Here is a 17,121-nt window from a genome sequence, read left to right on the forward strand (position 1 = left end):
TCATTCTGTTATTTCTTTGTCTGCATAGCCCATAAATCTAGCCTCTGCCTTTATGACCCAGCTCTGTTGGAGGAAACAAATTTCTGTGGCACTGGTCAAGCAGTCTTGGAGCTTGTTCCTTTGGTGGATGTGGGAATTGGCCCCCTCACTGCTGTGACACTGTCTGGTCCAGTGTCTCTCTGGCAAATGAAGGATGAATACGTCAACAGGCAGACTGGGAGAGAGTTAGAGGGGCTGATGCCCTATTACTGTTTTATTTCTCAAAAGTTAGGCCTGCCTTAAGCTTCAGCACATGTATTTCAACCTAAGCTGTTGTTTAGCCTTACAGTGTTCCCGGTGTGGTCCAGAATACATTTCTTGCCTGTATAGATGTCTGTGTAAATCTATTAAATCTATATAAATGAGTATCTTGTATTAAATTGACAAAATCCAGCAATTACAGTGAGACCTGTATTTGTATGTATAGCTTGGTCCGCTGTACTTGGGCATTTGTGGATTTTTATATGGGCATTTTGACAGAAGTGGTTGGTGACTTCCAAGGCAGACAGTGTAGTGCTCTGTGTTCCCCTCGTGAAAGTGCCCGGTTTCTGCAGAGCACCTCGCCTTGGAAGGGTGCAGATACGCTTTGCTCCACAGGCTACTGCAGAAGTCCATGAGACGTGAGGAAAGGTGAGTCTAATGTCAGTCTTATGTTTGCCACATACATCTGCATTTCCATTATTAAAAAAAAAAAAAAATTGTAGCTCCACAAACCAAGCAATGTTGGAAACTCCTGCATTAGGTTTTTTGATTGTGCATTCTATTCCGTTCCATGTGTGTGTTAAAATGTGTACAGCAAATCATACAAAATGAGAGCTACTAGCAAGTGCAGAACTCACTCAGTGTTGGTAAGCATTTTGCATTTATTTCCCTTCCCCTGACTGCCTTTACTACTAATGTCCAACTGTGATTATAGTATAGTTTTTAATTAACTCATTAAGGGCTAAATGAGTAATCTTCAAGGCCCTATTTTATATTATAGCTATTCTTTAAGGCCCTATTTTAGATTATAGCTATTCTTAACTATGCAGCACAATGACATTGATTATAGTGTGCTTGTTTTTATCTTTGGAATATAATCTGGAAAATATTTTCTCTGGCCTAGATCACATTTACAAGAGGAAACTCTGTGAGTTAAAAGCACTAGAAAACTTTTTTTTTTTTTTTTTTTTTTTTAATGTAGCCAGGAATGAAATCTCAACTAAACTGTCTCTGCAATATTAAAGAGAGTCATACTGTACTGGGGAACATGCTGCCATTTTTTTTATAGGACAGTTTGCTCAAATTGTACAGATCCTCAGTGGTCTCTTGAAAACGTTCCAGGTGCTGAGTCATGTGCCTGCACTCACTGAGCTGCTGCGGGGAGCCAAGAAGTATTGTTGAGAGAGGAATATTAAAATAGTCTGTTTATGACAGGCATTAATAGAGCTGGTGCTGAGGGTACAGTAGCCTTTCGTGAAAGGTGGCTTTGCAGAAGCGTCTAATGGGGCGGCTGCCCTCGGCGTGGGCGTATTTTTATCGTGTTTGGATGTAACTGGCCTCTGCCAGCCTGTAAAGAGTGGCAAGAAATGCTGAGCTGTTCATACTTTTTAGTGGAGAAGGGAGGATTTTATGAATCCTGTTCAAGTATTTAATGGGGCAGCTGGTTTTATGGAGAGTTTTTTAAAAAAAAAATCTTTTTCCTTCAGCAGCGTTGCCTCTTCAGGGCTGATATTTACCTTCCCTCTGGCTGCACGTGGTGTGAAGTTCAGCCTAGCTGGGAAGAAGAAAGATACAGGTGGGAAACACCTTTGGCAGCGCACGTTGTTTTGTCCTCGTTCCCTGCTTCAGTAGCCACCCTGTCAAAGGAGCATCCTGCGTTGCTGCAGGGCCAGCGGCCCCCGTGCCTCTTGGGGGAGAAGAGGACACCTCCTCCCCTCCCGAGGACCGTCCTCCTCGGACCACCTGCATCTGAGGTGGAGCTGGCCCTCCTCCCGTTGACTCTCCTGGTGCTGGCCTTTACTAGCAAAGGAAGACGGCAGCAATTATGGCACACACAATTAACGGTCTTCTAATCTCCAGCCTTGCGTGTAATTGCTGCTGTCAAATACAATTAGTGTCTGCCCAAGTTCCCTTCCCAGGGGGGACAGCCGGGCCGTGACACAGAGCGAAAGGAAGGGGCAGAGCGGCTGAAACTTGAGGAGAGTTTACGTGTTCTTGTTGCCTCCCTGATAATCCTCTCTCCTCAAATTGTGTCCAGAAATGTCCTTCCAGGGTATTAAGGGGATGCGGTAGCAAGCAAAGCAGGTCTTGAGGTCTCCCATTGGGTTAATGCTGTGAAGCGCCTTCTGTAAAATTTGTCACCTGAGACTATGCTAGCTTAATTACAATTCAATCAGCACACTTCACTGATTTACTCTTAACTTTGTGTCAGCCTACGGGGGTTAGGATGCCGCCTGCCCTGGCGTGACAGCTGAGCCTGGAGCTACCGAGCATCTCCCCGGTGTCACTTGGGGAGCTTTGGCACAGGCCAGCTTTTCTCCTGCCACTGCCAACAACCCTCCATGAATTCCCAGCGCTGGGAATGCCTCCAGGCTCCCTGGTTCCCCGCTCGGGACCCTGCTGTCACCAACCAAAGCCTCACAGGCGCCTTGCGAGGCCAAGTCAGTTTGCTCCTGTGGTCGCTGCCAAACGCTGGCAGGTTCCTTGCGAGCAGGAGGTTTCCCTGTTCTTCCGCGGTGCTTGTACCGCGGCACTAGCGTGCGGTACCTTGCGGGAAGCCAGTATGCAACAAGGTAAAGTTAGTCTCACGGCCGCAACGCTGAATCCTGCAAGAGGCTCATGTTTGTAAGTCCAGGAGTGTGTCTCACACAGACATAACTTCTCACTCATTCTTCGTGATGATGTTCAGAGGTGAATTATGGGGCGCGTGTAGAATAAATGCTGATTTAAATCTCCGTACTATGTATTCTCTGCTACGAAAAATGCTTCAGAAAAATTTGGAGGGCAGTATTTCTTGTGTCTCTCCCATAAAGCCAGGTACTGTTGCTATTCTGGCTTAAGCTTCATCAGGCTCAGAGAAAGAAGAGCAAACAATATAATAAATATTCTCTGAACTTGACCCAAGTAATTTTTTCCATGCACTGCGGAGTCTTGGATTTGTGGCCCTCATATGTAGCTCTCGTTTAATTCTTCTCACCTTTTTTACTTCCAGGCTGTATGGTGATACAGAGCTAAGTCTTGACTGCTTCAAGGCTTTAGCCTAGTGTAATTTTGAAGACAAATGCTTTGATGTTAAGAACCTTTTACTAGTGACTTTTTCTTAAATATATGTATCTTGGTGTAGAGAAAAGCCTGAGAGATGTGTAACTTCGTAGGAATTAGAGCGGCCTGATGGATGGGCTGTGTAACACAGCCACGTGACTCGCCAAATAGTACGTTGTATGTCTGTATACGCAAAATTAACCAAGCAGTTCTCAGTTTGCTCAGAATAAAATTGGGATGTTTGACACAATGTGTTCCTAAGATTTAGCTCTCGTGTTAAAATCGAACGAGGATTTTAAGAAAAGCTTTTTTTTATTATTATTTATTTTTATATATATATTTTTATATATATATATATTCAAGTTGGACACTTCAAAAAGCTGAAACTTGTGCTGTTCTGCAGCATCTTTGTAGGCCTCTGCTGTGCCGTGGCCATGCCTGCTGTCAGATTCGGGAGGAGTCCTTGCCCTGTGTCCACCGTAGTTGTGCGCGGGTGGCTAGACCCGATTCAGTCCCAGAGCAAATCGCCCGTAGCAGGTCGCCTTGCGGCTCTGGGGCGTTCTGGGAGGTGGGTTGAAACAAGGCCCCGTGGAGGTGCTGTCTTAGGTCTGTGCTAGCCTCTTTCGCCTCTCGAAACTGCGCTTAGGCTCTGAGATGAAAAATAATAAATTGGTGGCCTGTCTTCAGGCCTATAGCAAGAGGTTAACCCACAAACCAACCCCTGACAGAACTATTTCTCTTCCTTTGTCAGACAGTAATTCTTATCCCACTCTCCCGAAGTGCAGGAAGGGGACTGGATCGTGCTGTAGTCGTTGGAGACTTTTAAGACCAACATAGAAGGTGAACTAAAATCCTAGGCCCTTGCGAAGTAAATGTTTGTCTCTGTAATTCTGTTTTTCTTTTCCATAATGCTTAGTGTGGTAAAACTATCTTCCTTCTCCTTTATTTTTCAGTCTTGGTCAGACTATAATGTTGTTAAAGCTTGTAAGTGAGTTTGAGCTACTGTCTCATTGAAGAGAAGATGGAGCTGAAATTGTCAGTGAGGCACCGGACAGGGATTTCTAATGTGTCTGTCGTTATACGTTAACCTCTGAACTGGGACACGACGTCTCTTTTACGGCTGACAACAATTTAAAGGTATATGTCTTGACATCGTGCATAAAGGAGGAAGGGGGAGTGGAGAAGAAAATGAATTAATGATGTTAGCAAATATTAGTCCCTGTATTTCCATTTTGTTCAGAAAGTGGTTGTCAGGCCTGAGGCCGTGCGGAGCGGCATTGTCAGTGACAGGCAGTCAGGATCCGATTGTACCTTGACTCAAGCCGGTCTTTTATTGACAAATACAGTGCATTGAGGCAGCAGTGAGGGTGCTGTGCTGTCCGCTCCGAGAAGTGCGGTTTTTCTCCTGGAATTGTTGGTGACGTTCGAGAAGGATGGTTTTCTGGGTTTAGTGGAGTTCCCCGTGCCCGGGTGTGAATGCAGCAGGAGTCAGGGGAGTTGAAAACGTCTCCTAATGGGTGTGTGCACTGCATACAGAAACACGTATTTGCTTGTGATTTATGCTAGTTTTAGTCGACCAGATCCACCTACTGAAGTTGACTGTCAAGAGTAATAGTGACTTTGCTATCAGCCTTAATTTTAAAAAAGCAATAAAGAATCAATGTGCACAAATTAAAGGTAAGTATGGGAAACTTCAGTGCCTCTGAAGGCATCTCTTGCACTTCTGTATCACCTTTTCACGGATCTCATACGGGCTGCTGCTGCTTTGGCACTCAAGTGCAGTCCTCCAGGGCTTCTCCTGTCATATTACAAACTCATATTTGTTGCTATCGTTTTGAACTGGCAGTTTGAGGGTGACCTCATACTCCATGTACTTTTTGCCTTTTCTGCTGTGTATACCTCTTACATAGTCCTGACTCTGTATGTTGTTGCCATTTTGTTTCTGGGATTCAGATTGCAAATTCTGGGAGTCTGAGATCATGTTATTTCTTAAATATCATTAGTTACATGCATACCTGCCATGCTTTTGGACAGCACTGCCAGCAGTGAATGAAATAGAGCTGATTTAATTGAGAGCTGCATAGTTAATTATTAGCGCCTTTTTTTCAAAGGAGGAGAGAGAACAATTGCAGTCTAAGGGTTTTAATTTCATTGTGGTTTTCAATTTAATGTGATTTTTAAACTCATTGGTTATCATTTATGTGTGTGTGTGTGTGTGTATGTGTGATATATATATATTTTATATATATACATATGTATATATATATGGCATTTGCTTTATTTTCGCAGGATAAAAGCACTTTTTCACTGTAAAAATATCAAGAGATTTGAGAGGGAGTGCACCTGCATGTTACAGATCGCTTCAGCCAGCACGAGTGACAGATGAAAGCATTGGTTCCCGTTAGTGCCGTAGCTATGACGGGGTTTAGAAAGAGCTGCTGCTTTCGTTCTCCCTTTTGCATTGTCCAGTTTGCTTACGAAGTGGTGCTCGGGCACGTGTGTGCAAGTGCCTGGAAGGCAGGAGCGTAGATATTGGAGGTGGGCAAACGAGCTTGTGGTGTAGGCAGCTGTCAAGGGTGCATCGGAAGAAAGCAGTCTGTGTCCGACTGTGGGCAGAGCTTGCAGCGCCTTCGGGAGAAAGCGCTCCTTGAAGCCCGGACGGATCCGCCTTGGGAATTCCTGTGATGACGGAAGTTGGATCCCTGATGGTGTTTTTAGTGACTTTATGGAGAAAAGTCACGCTTGAAATCCTGATAGGATATCTGAGATTTTTCGGGTGCATTTTTCATAAGCTTGTTCTACATGTACAGGACTATGAAGGAACAAGCTTAGCTCGAGACTCATAAATTGTATATTCCAGTTACCTTTTTCTGTGTAAAAGCAATGAGATAAAAGCTGCTTGGACAAAGTAACCTATAAATAGGTTAAGACCCAGAGAGATTCTTGCCCAAGCATTTTTGGGAAGGGCTTTATCATTAATTTTCTCAATAACCTTATATGTACTTGATCAACATAATTAATCTTTGGAAATGCATTAGTTGTGCAACTTTAGAAGGCAACCTTAATCCAAGAAACCTTTTTTTACAATTTTTGCTTCAAGAAGGATGAAATTATATTTGCAAGTGTTGTTTTTGACTTTGAAAAAAAAATCTCCAAATTGCCATGGGGAAGAGATGAAATAATATAGATTAAAAAAAAAAAAAAAAGTAGTTCCTGAAGCTGATTGAATGACTACTGTCTTTCAACATCAAAAAAGATAGACTCATTGTGAATATAGCTTCATTTTATAGGAGTAGCTCTTGCATGTAATAGCAGATGATCTGAAATTAATTTTCTTCGTAAGTGGTGTGGAAATAATTGATGGACAGTAAGGTTCTCTGCTAAATAATTTTTTAAGAGGGGCATTGCACTGTAAAGACTTGAAAGCCCTTTCCCTTCAGGGAGAACTTTGTGTCACCTTTTACTCTAGATTAAAGAGAGACTACTTGCCACAGAATAGTTTGCAAAGCCAATTTTCTTCCTGTTTTTTTTTTTTTTTTTTTTTTCTTTTAAATAAGTGTGTCTGAGATATCTGCAAACCCAAACGTTGTTTGGGCTGTTACAGGAGCTCAAACTGAGCAGGATATAAAAGCGAATGTATTATTGGAGGCGGGAGTAAATGGGTTTAAAGCGAAAGCAATGTAGAGTGCAGGAAGAAAGAAAAACATAAACATATTTTATTTTTTTAAAAATGACATCTTTGCAGGTAGAATTCTGATTCTACCTAACAGTGTATTTTGGGTAATCAGCAATGCATCACATCTTCTAAGGGGGGGCTGGAGGACGGGCTGGCTTTTCCTTTGCTCCTCGGATTTTATTCAACTCGAGCGTGACAATATCTTGTCACTGAAAGCAACAAAACTGTCCACGGACAATACGCGTTGCGCTTGACGGGCTGTTTATGTAAGGTGTTATTGCTGGGAATTGCAGAGCAGTTTGAATTACTTACCTGAAGGCAGAGAGCTGCGATTCCCTAGAATAACTAGATTTTTTTGCACCCTGTAGTAGGGTCAGGCTTTCAGATAGCAGGTGCTTACCCCTTTGTGAAAATCTGGCATCAATTTAAAGCAAGTGTCTTGAATTGCAGGTCCCAAACTGCTGGCTGTTTTTTGAAAAGGGAGGCTTTGGGCTCTGCATCGATCAATCATTATTCTAATTGTTCATTTCTATTATAGTGGGAATCACTCCGAATCCTAGAGTTCCTGGGAGTAAATCATTTGGAAATGCTACCCATTATAAAATTTAATTTTAAATCTATATTAAATAGATTTATAAAGGCAAGCTTTGCAATCTAGTAACGTAACATTATGCTTCCTCACAGCAGCTCAGCGTTTGGGTCCTAGGGGGCCAGAGATGCATCCTCCCGTGCCGATGAGGTTTCCAGAGGGTGATCTCGTCTCTGGGGCTGGGAAGGCGTGGGAGGTGGCGAAGGGGTGGCCCAGTCTGGAGCGAGAGCCGGGATGCTGGACCACTCTTTTCTTTTTCTTCCAGACTACAGAGAAGAGAGGAAAAGAATGCAAAACCGCCTTTGGAGGCCCAGTTGTCAGCTCGTTGTATCAAGAAGAAACAATCAGGTGATTATCTGCTCTGGACTTCAGTTAAAAACCGGTGTTTTTCTAATGGAATTCTGTTAAGCAATTTTTTTTTTTAATATCACACAAGTGTGGTGGCAACTGCAACAGGATAATAAATGACAGGAAAGAACTTTTCAGGTCCATAATCATTTAAATCAATAACTGCCTGTATCACTGCCAGGTACTAACCTTTTCCTAGCACGAAATGTGGGGGAAGGGCAAGGCTTCCCATTTTTCAGTTATATGGCTTAAAAAAAAGTAGTATTGGCTTTTTTTATAGAAAGCTCTTCAGACACTACCTTTTTCAAATAGTTATTTCTTTACCAATACATTCACTAAGAAATGTTCAGTGAAGGTTTTAATATTGGACAATATTTGCCTTCAGGGAGAGCTTGCACCTTTAATTAATTTTTTTTCTAGCTTCTGCAGCTGCCATAGCAGAAATGCACTTACTGATCTAGAATAGCTGCTATTTAAAAACTGCCAAGGTGCAAGCAGTAAGTGACATTAGCTACTGAATGAGGACAGCTGTTGGGTTTTTCTTTTCTTTTTTTTTTTTTTTTTTAGTTCCATAGTAAATGCACAACTATTAAGCATGGGCATAATATTACTTCCAATACATAAATGATTGCCTGGAGAATCTTTGGGAATACAGCATCATATTTTTAATTAAAATGAATAGTCAGAGAAGACTAAATTTTCAGCAGTGTTTGCTGTCATATTGCAGTCACCCAGTTATGTGTATGTGATCATCTTTGTTTTATTTTATGTCTTGCATCATTTTAGTCTCAGTAGATTAAAATATAAACACTGTTTGATTTCATTTCACACACGCACATATTCCCGAGCTTGCTAGGAATTCTCCCGAAGAGTTAAAACTCTAGCACAGCATTTCGGTGACTTGTAGTCACAAACTAATGAAAAATAAATCATGAGCAGGTGGTTCCAAGCTCTTTGCAAGGAGCTCAGGTAGAAATTAATATGGTTGTGTTCTGAATAAGCAAATGCAGGAGCAGCTTTGCGCTCGGCAGTAGTGCGGGCGTTTCCTTAGGCATTGCAATCTGTTTTATAGTAAGATGGAACACTTGGCCAGGACTCGCCCTCTCTACTTTGCACGGAAAGCCAACGCATCTTTAACTTATGCCTGGACCTTGACCAAAGGTGGGCAGGTATGACCTTGTTTTAACATTCTGCTTGAGAAATGGTACTCTTAGTAGCCGCAAGCTCCTTTTTTCTTCCTTGGACTGTCAGTCTAGGTCTTGGCCAGCATCCTTGAGCTCATAATTTGACCTTGTGGTTAAAATCCTGTTTGAGCTGTTCATCCAGCTCTTGAATGATCAGTGCTGCCTGCTGATGGATGCTGAGTGTGAGACATGTTTATTTCTACACCCTTTCAGAGGAGAGGCTATCTCAAGTACCACCTGTGCCCCTTCCTGGTCATGAAATACAGCACTGCCTACAGGAAAACAGGGCTTGTCCTAGTGGGCCTAACTAGGTTAAATATTCTCTTTGTGATTTGTTTTTATTTTCACAAGAGCATGGCATGTGCAGGACTTGCAAATAACTGCAGCTTAAAATGCTTTTTTCTTTCTTTTTTTTTCCCCTCCCAGATCTACCATGAGGAATATTTTGAGTGCCACGTGTAGCAGTTTGCCAGTAGTTGTGTCCCAGTATAGCACAGCCTTAGTCCTTACAAAACAAGGCGGTAGACAGATGTACCATCTGACAAAGCTGGAATAGTTTGCTTGCTGCTGAAAGCCAGTTAAATAAAGTCTCCTAATGCTGCTGAAGCAGGATAGAAACACTCATGTGACTTGTTAACACAGCTCACCTGGTAGACATCAGCATCTTCAAATGCAAGATATGATGTGAGCTTGTGTCAGCACAGTATCTTGCCTGCATGCAAGCTGTAAGACTTCAACTTTCTCAGTGTAGTTTAACATATAACCATATAATATGGCTTATATGTCTATTGTTTGTTCTTTTACCAGAGCAGGGAATAAATTTGTACAAGTATAGTACATCCTTAGTGAGTGGTGATGATTATATGATGAAAAGCATAGCCCTAAGTAACAAAATTGCACTGTTACAAAAACTACAACTAAGTTAGCCTAAGAAGGATGGCACTAGGGCTCTAGACATTTAATTTGGCCTCCAGGTTTATCTAGAGCATGAAGTAAATTGGGTTGATAGCAGTACCACCTTGCCTGAGAAGTGAAGTGACTTTCTGAGGCTGTTAAAAAGAAAAAAGGGGGAGGAGGGCGAGAAGAGAAAGTCATTTTCTGTAGGAAATTAAGATACTAATTTTCTGTATTTTGGTTCTAGGATTCCGTTGTCTATAGGTAAACTCTAAGCTTTTTGTCATCAGGCTTAAGTTTTCCTTTGACCAATCCTAAGTTGGAAATCATGCATGCTGTTACACAATTATAGGCTTTCAGGTGTTGCACCAAAAGCTGGGAACTTCTTTGTACTTTAGGGTTTCATTGGCTGCTGCTTGTAGTTACAATGGAGTTTGAATGCAAGTAATGAAGGTTAGCTGATGGAGAGTTACAGTATGCTCTAGAAAGCTGGGTTGGGGACAGAAGGGGAAAGAAAACTTAATACCTTGAGATAGCAAAAACTTCACTACTTTAGTAGTTATCGATAAGTTCAGCATATGTCTGTATAGCTATAAACTCATAGTCAAAGGTCTGTGAAAAGAAACCTTGCAGACTATTTTATTGACCCATTTGTCAACCCTGGGCCTAATTCAGGCATTAAAACAGACTTGCCAAAATCAGAGTGTAATTTGATCCACTTTAGTCTCTATTTCCCTGAGCTGTTGCTGGGGTGTTTTCTAGTTAAGGGGTCATATTAAGAGAGAATGCCTACGTTCCTATTGTGGAATTAAATGGTTGTTTTTTAGGGTACAAATCTGTAAATGTTGGGCAAAGTGGAATTACCATACCCTGACCTGAAGTCAGGTGGATCAGAATTTGTAAGAACTGGGATGTTGCCAGGGCTCATTTTGCGTTATCACTAGTTATCTCAAATGTTTCTACTTTGAGGACAAGATAGAAAACTGTCTGGCTCACGTAAATAAATTGTACTTATTCCAAATAAATTCAAGAGCATCTGTAGAAACAGGTTATGCTGATCTAATTAAATCAATTTAGAAACAAATTCAGTTAAATCGGTGCAATTTGTGTGTTCATAGATCAATCCTCAAATCAGGAGGAGGTCTCTTGAGCTAACGAGGCATAGCAGTTATTTCCTTTGGGGTGCTGGGCACTGCTCATCAATTAGGAGTCATTAATAAACCCTGGCAATAAAGAGCTGAAGTACCCCCAGTGACTAACGGGGAGAGGTTGCAAAATGTATTAGCATAGTGGTCTGCCTTTTGGTATCTCTCTAAATCACCTATCTCACTTCAGGTGTTGCACAAAAATAATGCATGCTGTTGACTGATGCTGGGACTTGGAGGTTCTGCTTGGAGGAGGGATTTAGAAATTGTCTGTGATTTCACACTGCCCAATCCAGCACCGGTGGCTTATAGTGGTGTTTTGTTGCTAGTGGTGGTGATTTTTTGGTGGGTGATTTTGTTTGTTTGTTTTTATTTATTTATTTATTTATTTATTTTTACTGTTGCATAAAGCATTATGTCCATAGCAGAAATAGTTGAGTTCTTCCATGGACAAGTAGTTATAATTACAGTTTCCCAAACCTGGTAAATAAACAAATGAAGTAGACTGATGTGTCACCAATATAATTCTCATCTAAGACACAAATTGAGGGAGATACCAAAAATGCTGTAGAAGTGGAAATGCAACTTTAAAGTTATTTTAAAATATTTTTAAAGAGTTTTTAAAAAGAGTTTTTTTAAAAAATAAATAAACACATAGTTTACAAGTGTTTCTAGCAAATGAAAGCATTTACTTGGCAGATGGAGACCATGGAAAAAATGTTGCCAAATGTCTACTTCCTTTTTCATTTAGAGCAGGAGCCCTCCTCTGCTGCACAGACGCCCTCTCGACATGCAGACCTTGTTTCTTTTGTGCAGGCATCAGCGTGCAGGTAACGCAAGGAGATGAGCGAGGCCTTGTTGGACTAAGCTGAAATTTTTTCCGGACTGTGGGACGTGTAAGAAAGATGTGCTTTTCTGGTAGAAACTTCTGCCCTTCCTTGCAACTCTAGGAAGGAGGGGAACCGAGATGCATCTCCTTGCATTCCCCAATTAAGAGCTGGGGAGAAGTTTAGGAACTGGATGGTAGAGCAAGGACTAAACTGTTGGGGGGGGTGGAAAGGGCAGGCAGCGCGCTGCACCCCCGCCACCCCTCGTGCGCGGGGAGCTCTCTGGGTGCCGTGCAGAGTCAGAATTGCATTAATGCCGCCGCTGCCGCCGCCGCCATCTGGCCCCTCTGCCGGCCCGGGCTGCGCGCCCTGTGATTGATGGGCTCAGGAATTGATTAGTTGTTCTGTGAGACAAATGAACTGTTTTGGCAGAAAATACCAGAGGTCGCTGCGTGTGGTCAGGCACAAAAGCTGCTGAATTTTAAAGAGCTGCTTCCAGCATCCATTGTGAAGATGCTGCTTCGGAGCAGTACCAGCTTTTGAAACCAGCCCGGCGCTCTGGAGCGTGTTTGGGGTTTTGTTCTTTTCCTGCTCTCTGTCTTCAGGAATGCCAGGGTCGGGAATGAGCACAAAACTGCAGAATTTAAGTGTAAAAATGGGATCGAGCATCCTTGGCTTGGTGGGAATTAAGGGCTTACGCTGGCGTTACAGTGCGTTCACGTGGCTGCATCGCAGCTGTCTGTCACTTACACAAATGTTCGGCTGTGAAATCCCCGTAGGAGAGCGAGCTCTTCCAGTTACAGAGAGCCCGGGCAGCCTGCAGCACGCAGCCGTATTGCAAATGAGAGCAATTGCTCAGAAACAAAACACTTGCAAATCCAAGCGCTTGAGTTACTGGGTTTTTTTGCTTTTGTTTTTGTTTTGTTCTGTTTCTTAAACTTGGTGTAATTTAGAAATGCATCCTCTCCGGGTGGTATTTAGAGACCCTGACTTCAAGATGATTGCCAAGTTTATCCTGGCTTTTATTGCACCCTCCTGTTCCATTTCCTTGGAGCAGTGACCCTTGGGGTCCCGCTTTGTTGTGCAAAGGGGCTGTTTGCTTTGGGCCTCCCTCCCCCTTGGGAGGCTCTGCATCCGTAAATGGCAGCTCCTGTTTTGGGTTTTCGCTGCCGCCTCCGCTCTCCTGATGCTGCTAATCTACCAAAGTGCGAGTGCCTTTCCGAGATGGGTGGGGAATTGGATGACACATGTCTTACTATGTCCCAGCCGCTCTCCAAGGACAGCACACAAGTGTGCAGGCAAGTGGGCAACACTTCCCCTGGGAAAGCCTGCTGGTTCAAAATAAACTTGAGTTATGGATTTATTCAGCTTGTAAAACCTCAGCTGGCATAAATAATTGAGAAAGCAAAGGTTTGTCTGTGGTGCATACCTCTGGGACACGCTCCTGCCTCCCTCCCTCCCACCACCCTTTCTTATGAAAATGATCCCAGTTGCACTGATAGATAATAACAACACCAAGCAATTAAAAGCTATGGGTGGCTGGAGAGAGGAGAAAAGGTTCAGTTAATGAGCTTTTCCTCTTCCTGTGCCCAGGAGAGCCTCAGAAGTGACGAGGCGATTAAAGCGAAGAGATAATTATAGATTATGTGAAAATGGGTCCCTTGGGGACCAGGGGCCTTGACATAAACAGTAACTGTTGCGAGTGGCTCCTGGCTCCCGCGGGCTGCCGGCTCCGCGCGTCGCCGAGCTCCGGCTCGCTGGCAGCGCTGTGCCAGGCGGGCGGGCGAAGCCACCTGTTTGCAGCAGCCGAGGCCCTGGCCGGGGCCGGGGCTGCTCCCCAGGCGGCTGCTCCCCAGGCGGCTCCTCGCTGGGCTCCTTCACCGCTGCCCTGCCTGAAAGCAGCAGCGGGTCGCGGCCTCTGCCCAGAGCTTTGCACTAGAGGTAACCTGCGAGGAGGAGGAAGGAAACGGGCGCAGGGGATGCTCTCGGTGAGGTTACAGGAAGACTTGAATGTTTGAATTTCGAGTCTTTCCCTTGCCTCTTCCTGACAGTCTCTCTTGCTGTTAAGAGAGCAAGTAAGTATATGGTGTTACAGGTAGGATGGAAGTCAAGCCCTGACAGCAGATCCTTGCCTGTGAGCTGTTTGCTGTTGTCTACGCTCAACACCTGCGTAGTTTGGGTGGCTTCTGAGGAAGCCTTGTGAAGCTTTCCAAGATTACAAAGGCTGCAGCGATGGCTTGGTTTAAATTCTTCCACATCCTTTAGTTAAGGACTGAAAAAGCTTCACTTGCACTACCCATAGCACCAGATACGGTTCAGGTTGGTTGTGGATCAGGGCTAATACTGCTTGCTGCGGAGGCAGGAGAACAGAAGAGAATCGCTTTGCAAGCAGAACAGGTGCTGGTGAAGGAAGAGAAGAGAAACCCTTTTGGCCAACCTAAAAAAAAAACAAGTAGAGATGTACACATTTACTACTATTACAGACTATTAAATGGCTGCTGATTTGAAAAGTCTAGCTAAGTAAAAAGAGGTAGTGCTTGTATGTCTCACACAGGGTGATACAGAAATAAAGCTGCTTTTCACTGTCTTCATTTAGCTACGCTTTCTTTAATCTGTGTATATTTTCATGTTGGAGTTTCATGGTCTTTCCCATCTGCAGATGTCTTAAATGCTGTGTTTTTCTTTTTGCAAAATGATTTGTATTTTCAATATAGAAACGGTAGATTGTTTTTTCTCTTTTCTGTAGCATTATTTGAGTAACCTCATTGCAGTGTTTGTTACTGCCGTACTTCTGATGTGTTTCTCTGGGATTTTAGGCTCTGTTTCCACCAGCTTCAAGGCCTCGCTGTCGGCTCTGACCAGTTTCTTATGCAGAGCGCAAAAAGCCACTAGGGACCGGCCTGAAAGCACGGCATGCACTTTGTGTAGCAGTAACCACTACTGTGGAGGGCTTCTTGTGTGTGCATATGTAGACGCATGAAATAAAGGGCAAAAATGAGCTCACAGTTGCAAGGCTTTTTTGAGCTATGATTATTTATTCTGTGTAGTCTTGAATAGGAAGTCAGCCGATAGCAATAGTGTCTTTACTGCATTCACACCCTTTAAGTGGAGTTTTTTTTCTAGTATTGATGCCGCAAAAATTCACTTGAACCTCCAAGTCCTTTTCTGAGTTAATTTTTCTCTGTTTGCCTTGACTTTTTTTTAGCATGTGACTAGATTCAAGTTTTAAATGTCTGAGGTGCAGCTTCCTCAAACTGTTTCTAGGTAAAAATCTTCATTAAGACTGGTTAGAGTTCCTTTGCATTTGTTGAACTGGCTTATTTCTTGCTGTCAAATTTGTAGAATGACCGGGGAGAGAATATGCACTAAGATTTCCCCCCCCCCCCCTTTTTTTAAGGCAGGGGAGTTTTTTAAACTTAAAAATAAATGTACAGTGGAAAGATGAAATTTCCCCACATGACGATAAGGTTTGGGGAAATTGCTTTGTTATCCTGGAATAAATCCATTGTGGAAACTGTTCTGAAATAAAGGTGATTCTGTGGAAGGGGAATATATAGAGCATTAAGAGAGGCAGTTATTCTAGAAAAGCTAAATCACATCCAAATAGCCGTGTCAGTCAGTTTGCACCTTGTGGACAGTGAACTCATGGTTATGGCACAGAAAATCATCCAGACATAACTGTGAAGGAAAAAGTAGTTGGAAGCAAGTTGTTGTGCAGTATTGTCAGAATAGTAGCTTCACCCCAAAAAGCTGCTATTTGGCACCCACGGGCACGTTTAAGCGGTTCAACTAACAAGGTAGAACGGAAGGAACCTCCTGGTGTGTAAAAGCAGCCCTTGCTAGTGGGAGCAGGTGTGTCTCAAAACGTCTATCAGAAATCTCTCCGGCTCCACCTTAAGCAAGTTAGGCTTTTGCCTTTCCTGGTCCTACTACAAGATTTTATTATTTTTTTTCCCCCTCAGAATTCAAAGTAATCACATCCAAAGCATGCAGTGATTTGTTTCGCAGGAGCTTGTGTGTAGTGTACAGACAAGGCCTCGAATGAGTTCACAAGAGACTAGTTAAGAAATTGGAAAACTTTTGTGGTGCCCCTAGGCCACTTCCTTGGGAAGGTACAAGATCTCACACTGCATGGAGAGCAGTGTGCTCTGCAGCTCAGCTGTGCAAGAGGACTGGTTGCATACCAAGCGTAGAGGTGATGTGCAGGAGAAAGGTGCTACTAACAGTGCAAGGGAGATCAGAGGAAGTGACTTCTTCAGAGAAGGGAGCACTTTTTTCTACTGCTAGAGCTAAGTAGCAGAACTTTTTAAAGTATTTTTTCCTACCTTTACTGCCCCTGAGGAAGGAGAAGGGCATTTGAAATCTGAAGAATGAAATATAGTTTACAATTAGATGCATAACAATAAAAGCCTGGAAGTCAAAATTGCTTTACAAAGCTCTGCCTGTCTAGGTGCAAGTTGGCAGACATGGTCTTGGTGGCACCTGTATCTTCATTTTTGTTGGGAGCGCAAGTCAGAAAGCATCGCTTTTTCTTCGTAACTCATTGCCAACTAATGCAAATCATGTTTGGATTTTACTTTCCTTTGTTGTGTCTTTTCAGCCCTCCAGGTTCCAGAGCAGTGCAGATGAGATGGGAGAAGTGCTGTTGCCTTTTAACACCAAGGGGTCAGTTTTCCTGAAACCGCCCCATTACGTTGTGGAGACTGTTCTCTTCTGCGTAAAGGCACTCAGCATAGCAAACTCCCTGGCGGGTCTGACCTACTCCAGCAAGCCCCCGTGCTTATGAGGGATTTCCTTTGGGGCTCTCAGGTCCGAATTCTGCTGAACATATGAACCTTCATAAGTTCAGATTATTGAAAGCTGGGGATGCCATGGGAAAGGTTGGCTACCACGTATTAGTGACTCTTGTTAAACTACCAAATCCATAATAGTGTTGACGGAGTCTTTTGAGCAGTTGTTTTCATGTGGAAATTGGAACAGGAGAGAAGTGTGCAGGGCTTTTATTTAGTTTTAAGCAATGCAACTCTGACTTTTCTTTACTCCTCACTAGGAATACAGTTGTATCAGTTTATCCATACCTAAAGACATTATTATAATAGTGTCTTTTGCTAGTGTGATATAGCCCCTTTCAAAGAATCAGTTGTACTGGGATAAGTAACTTTCTACTGGCATACCA

The 17,121-nt window shown here is 43.1% G+C and overlaps 1 protein-coding gene across 4 annotated transcripts in view; it reads left to right on the plus strand.

The window, feature by feature from the left end:
- The window catches only part of ACBD6 (acyl-CoA binding domain containing 6), an 87,759-nt gene that overhangs the window by 17,420 nt on the left and 53,218 nt on the right, over nt 1–17,121 (plus strand). For all 4 annotated transcript variants that reach the window (XM_062582013.1, XM_062582015.1, XM_062582016.1 and 1 more), the window contains exon 4: nt 7,813–7,895. In XM_062582013.1, coding sequence (XP_062437997.1) covers nt 7,813–7,895 — 83 coding nt within the window. The remainder of the gene's footprint in view (nt 1–7,812; nt 7,896–17,121) is intronic.

Source organism: Rhea pennata, chromosome 8 (assembly GCF_028389875.1).
Source record: "Rhea pennata isolate bPtePen1 chromosome 8, bPtePen1.pri, whole genome shotgun sequence".
NCBI lineage: Eukaryota > Metazoa > Chordata > Aves > Rheiformes > Rheidae > Rhea > Rhea pennata.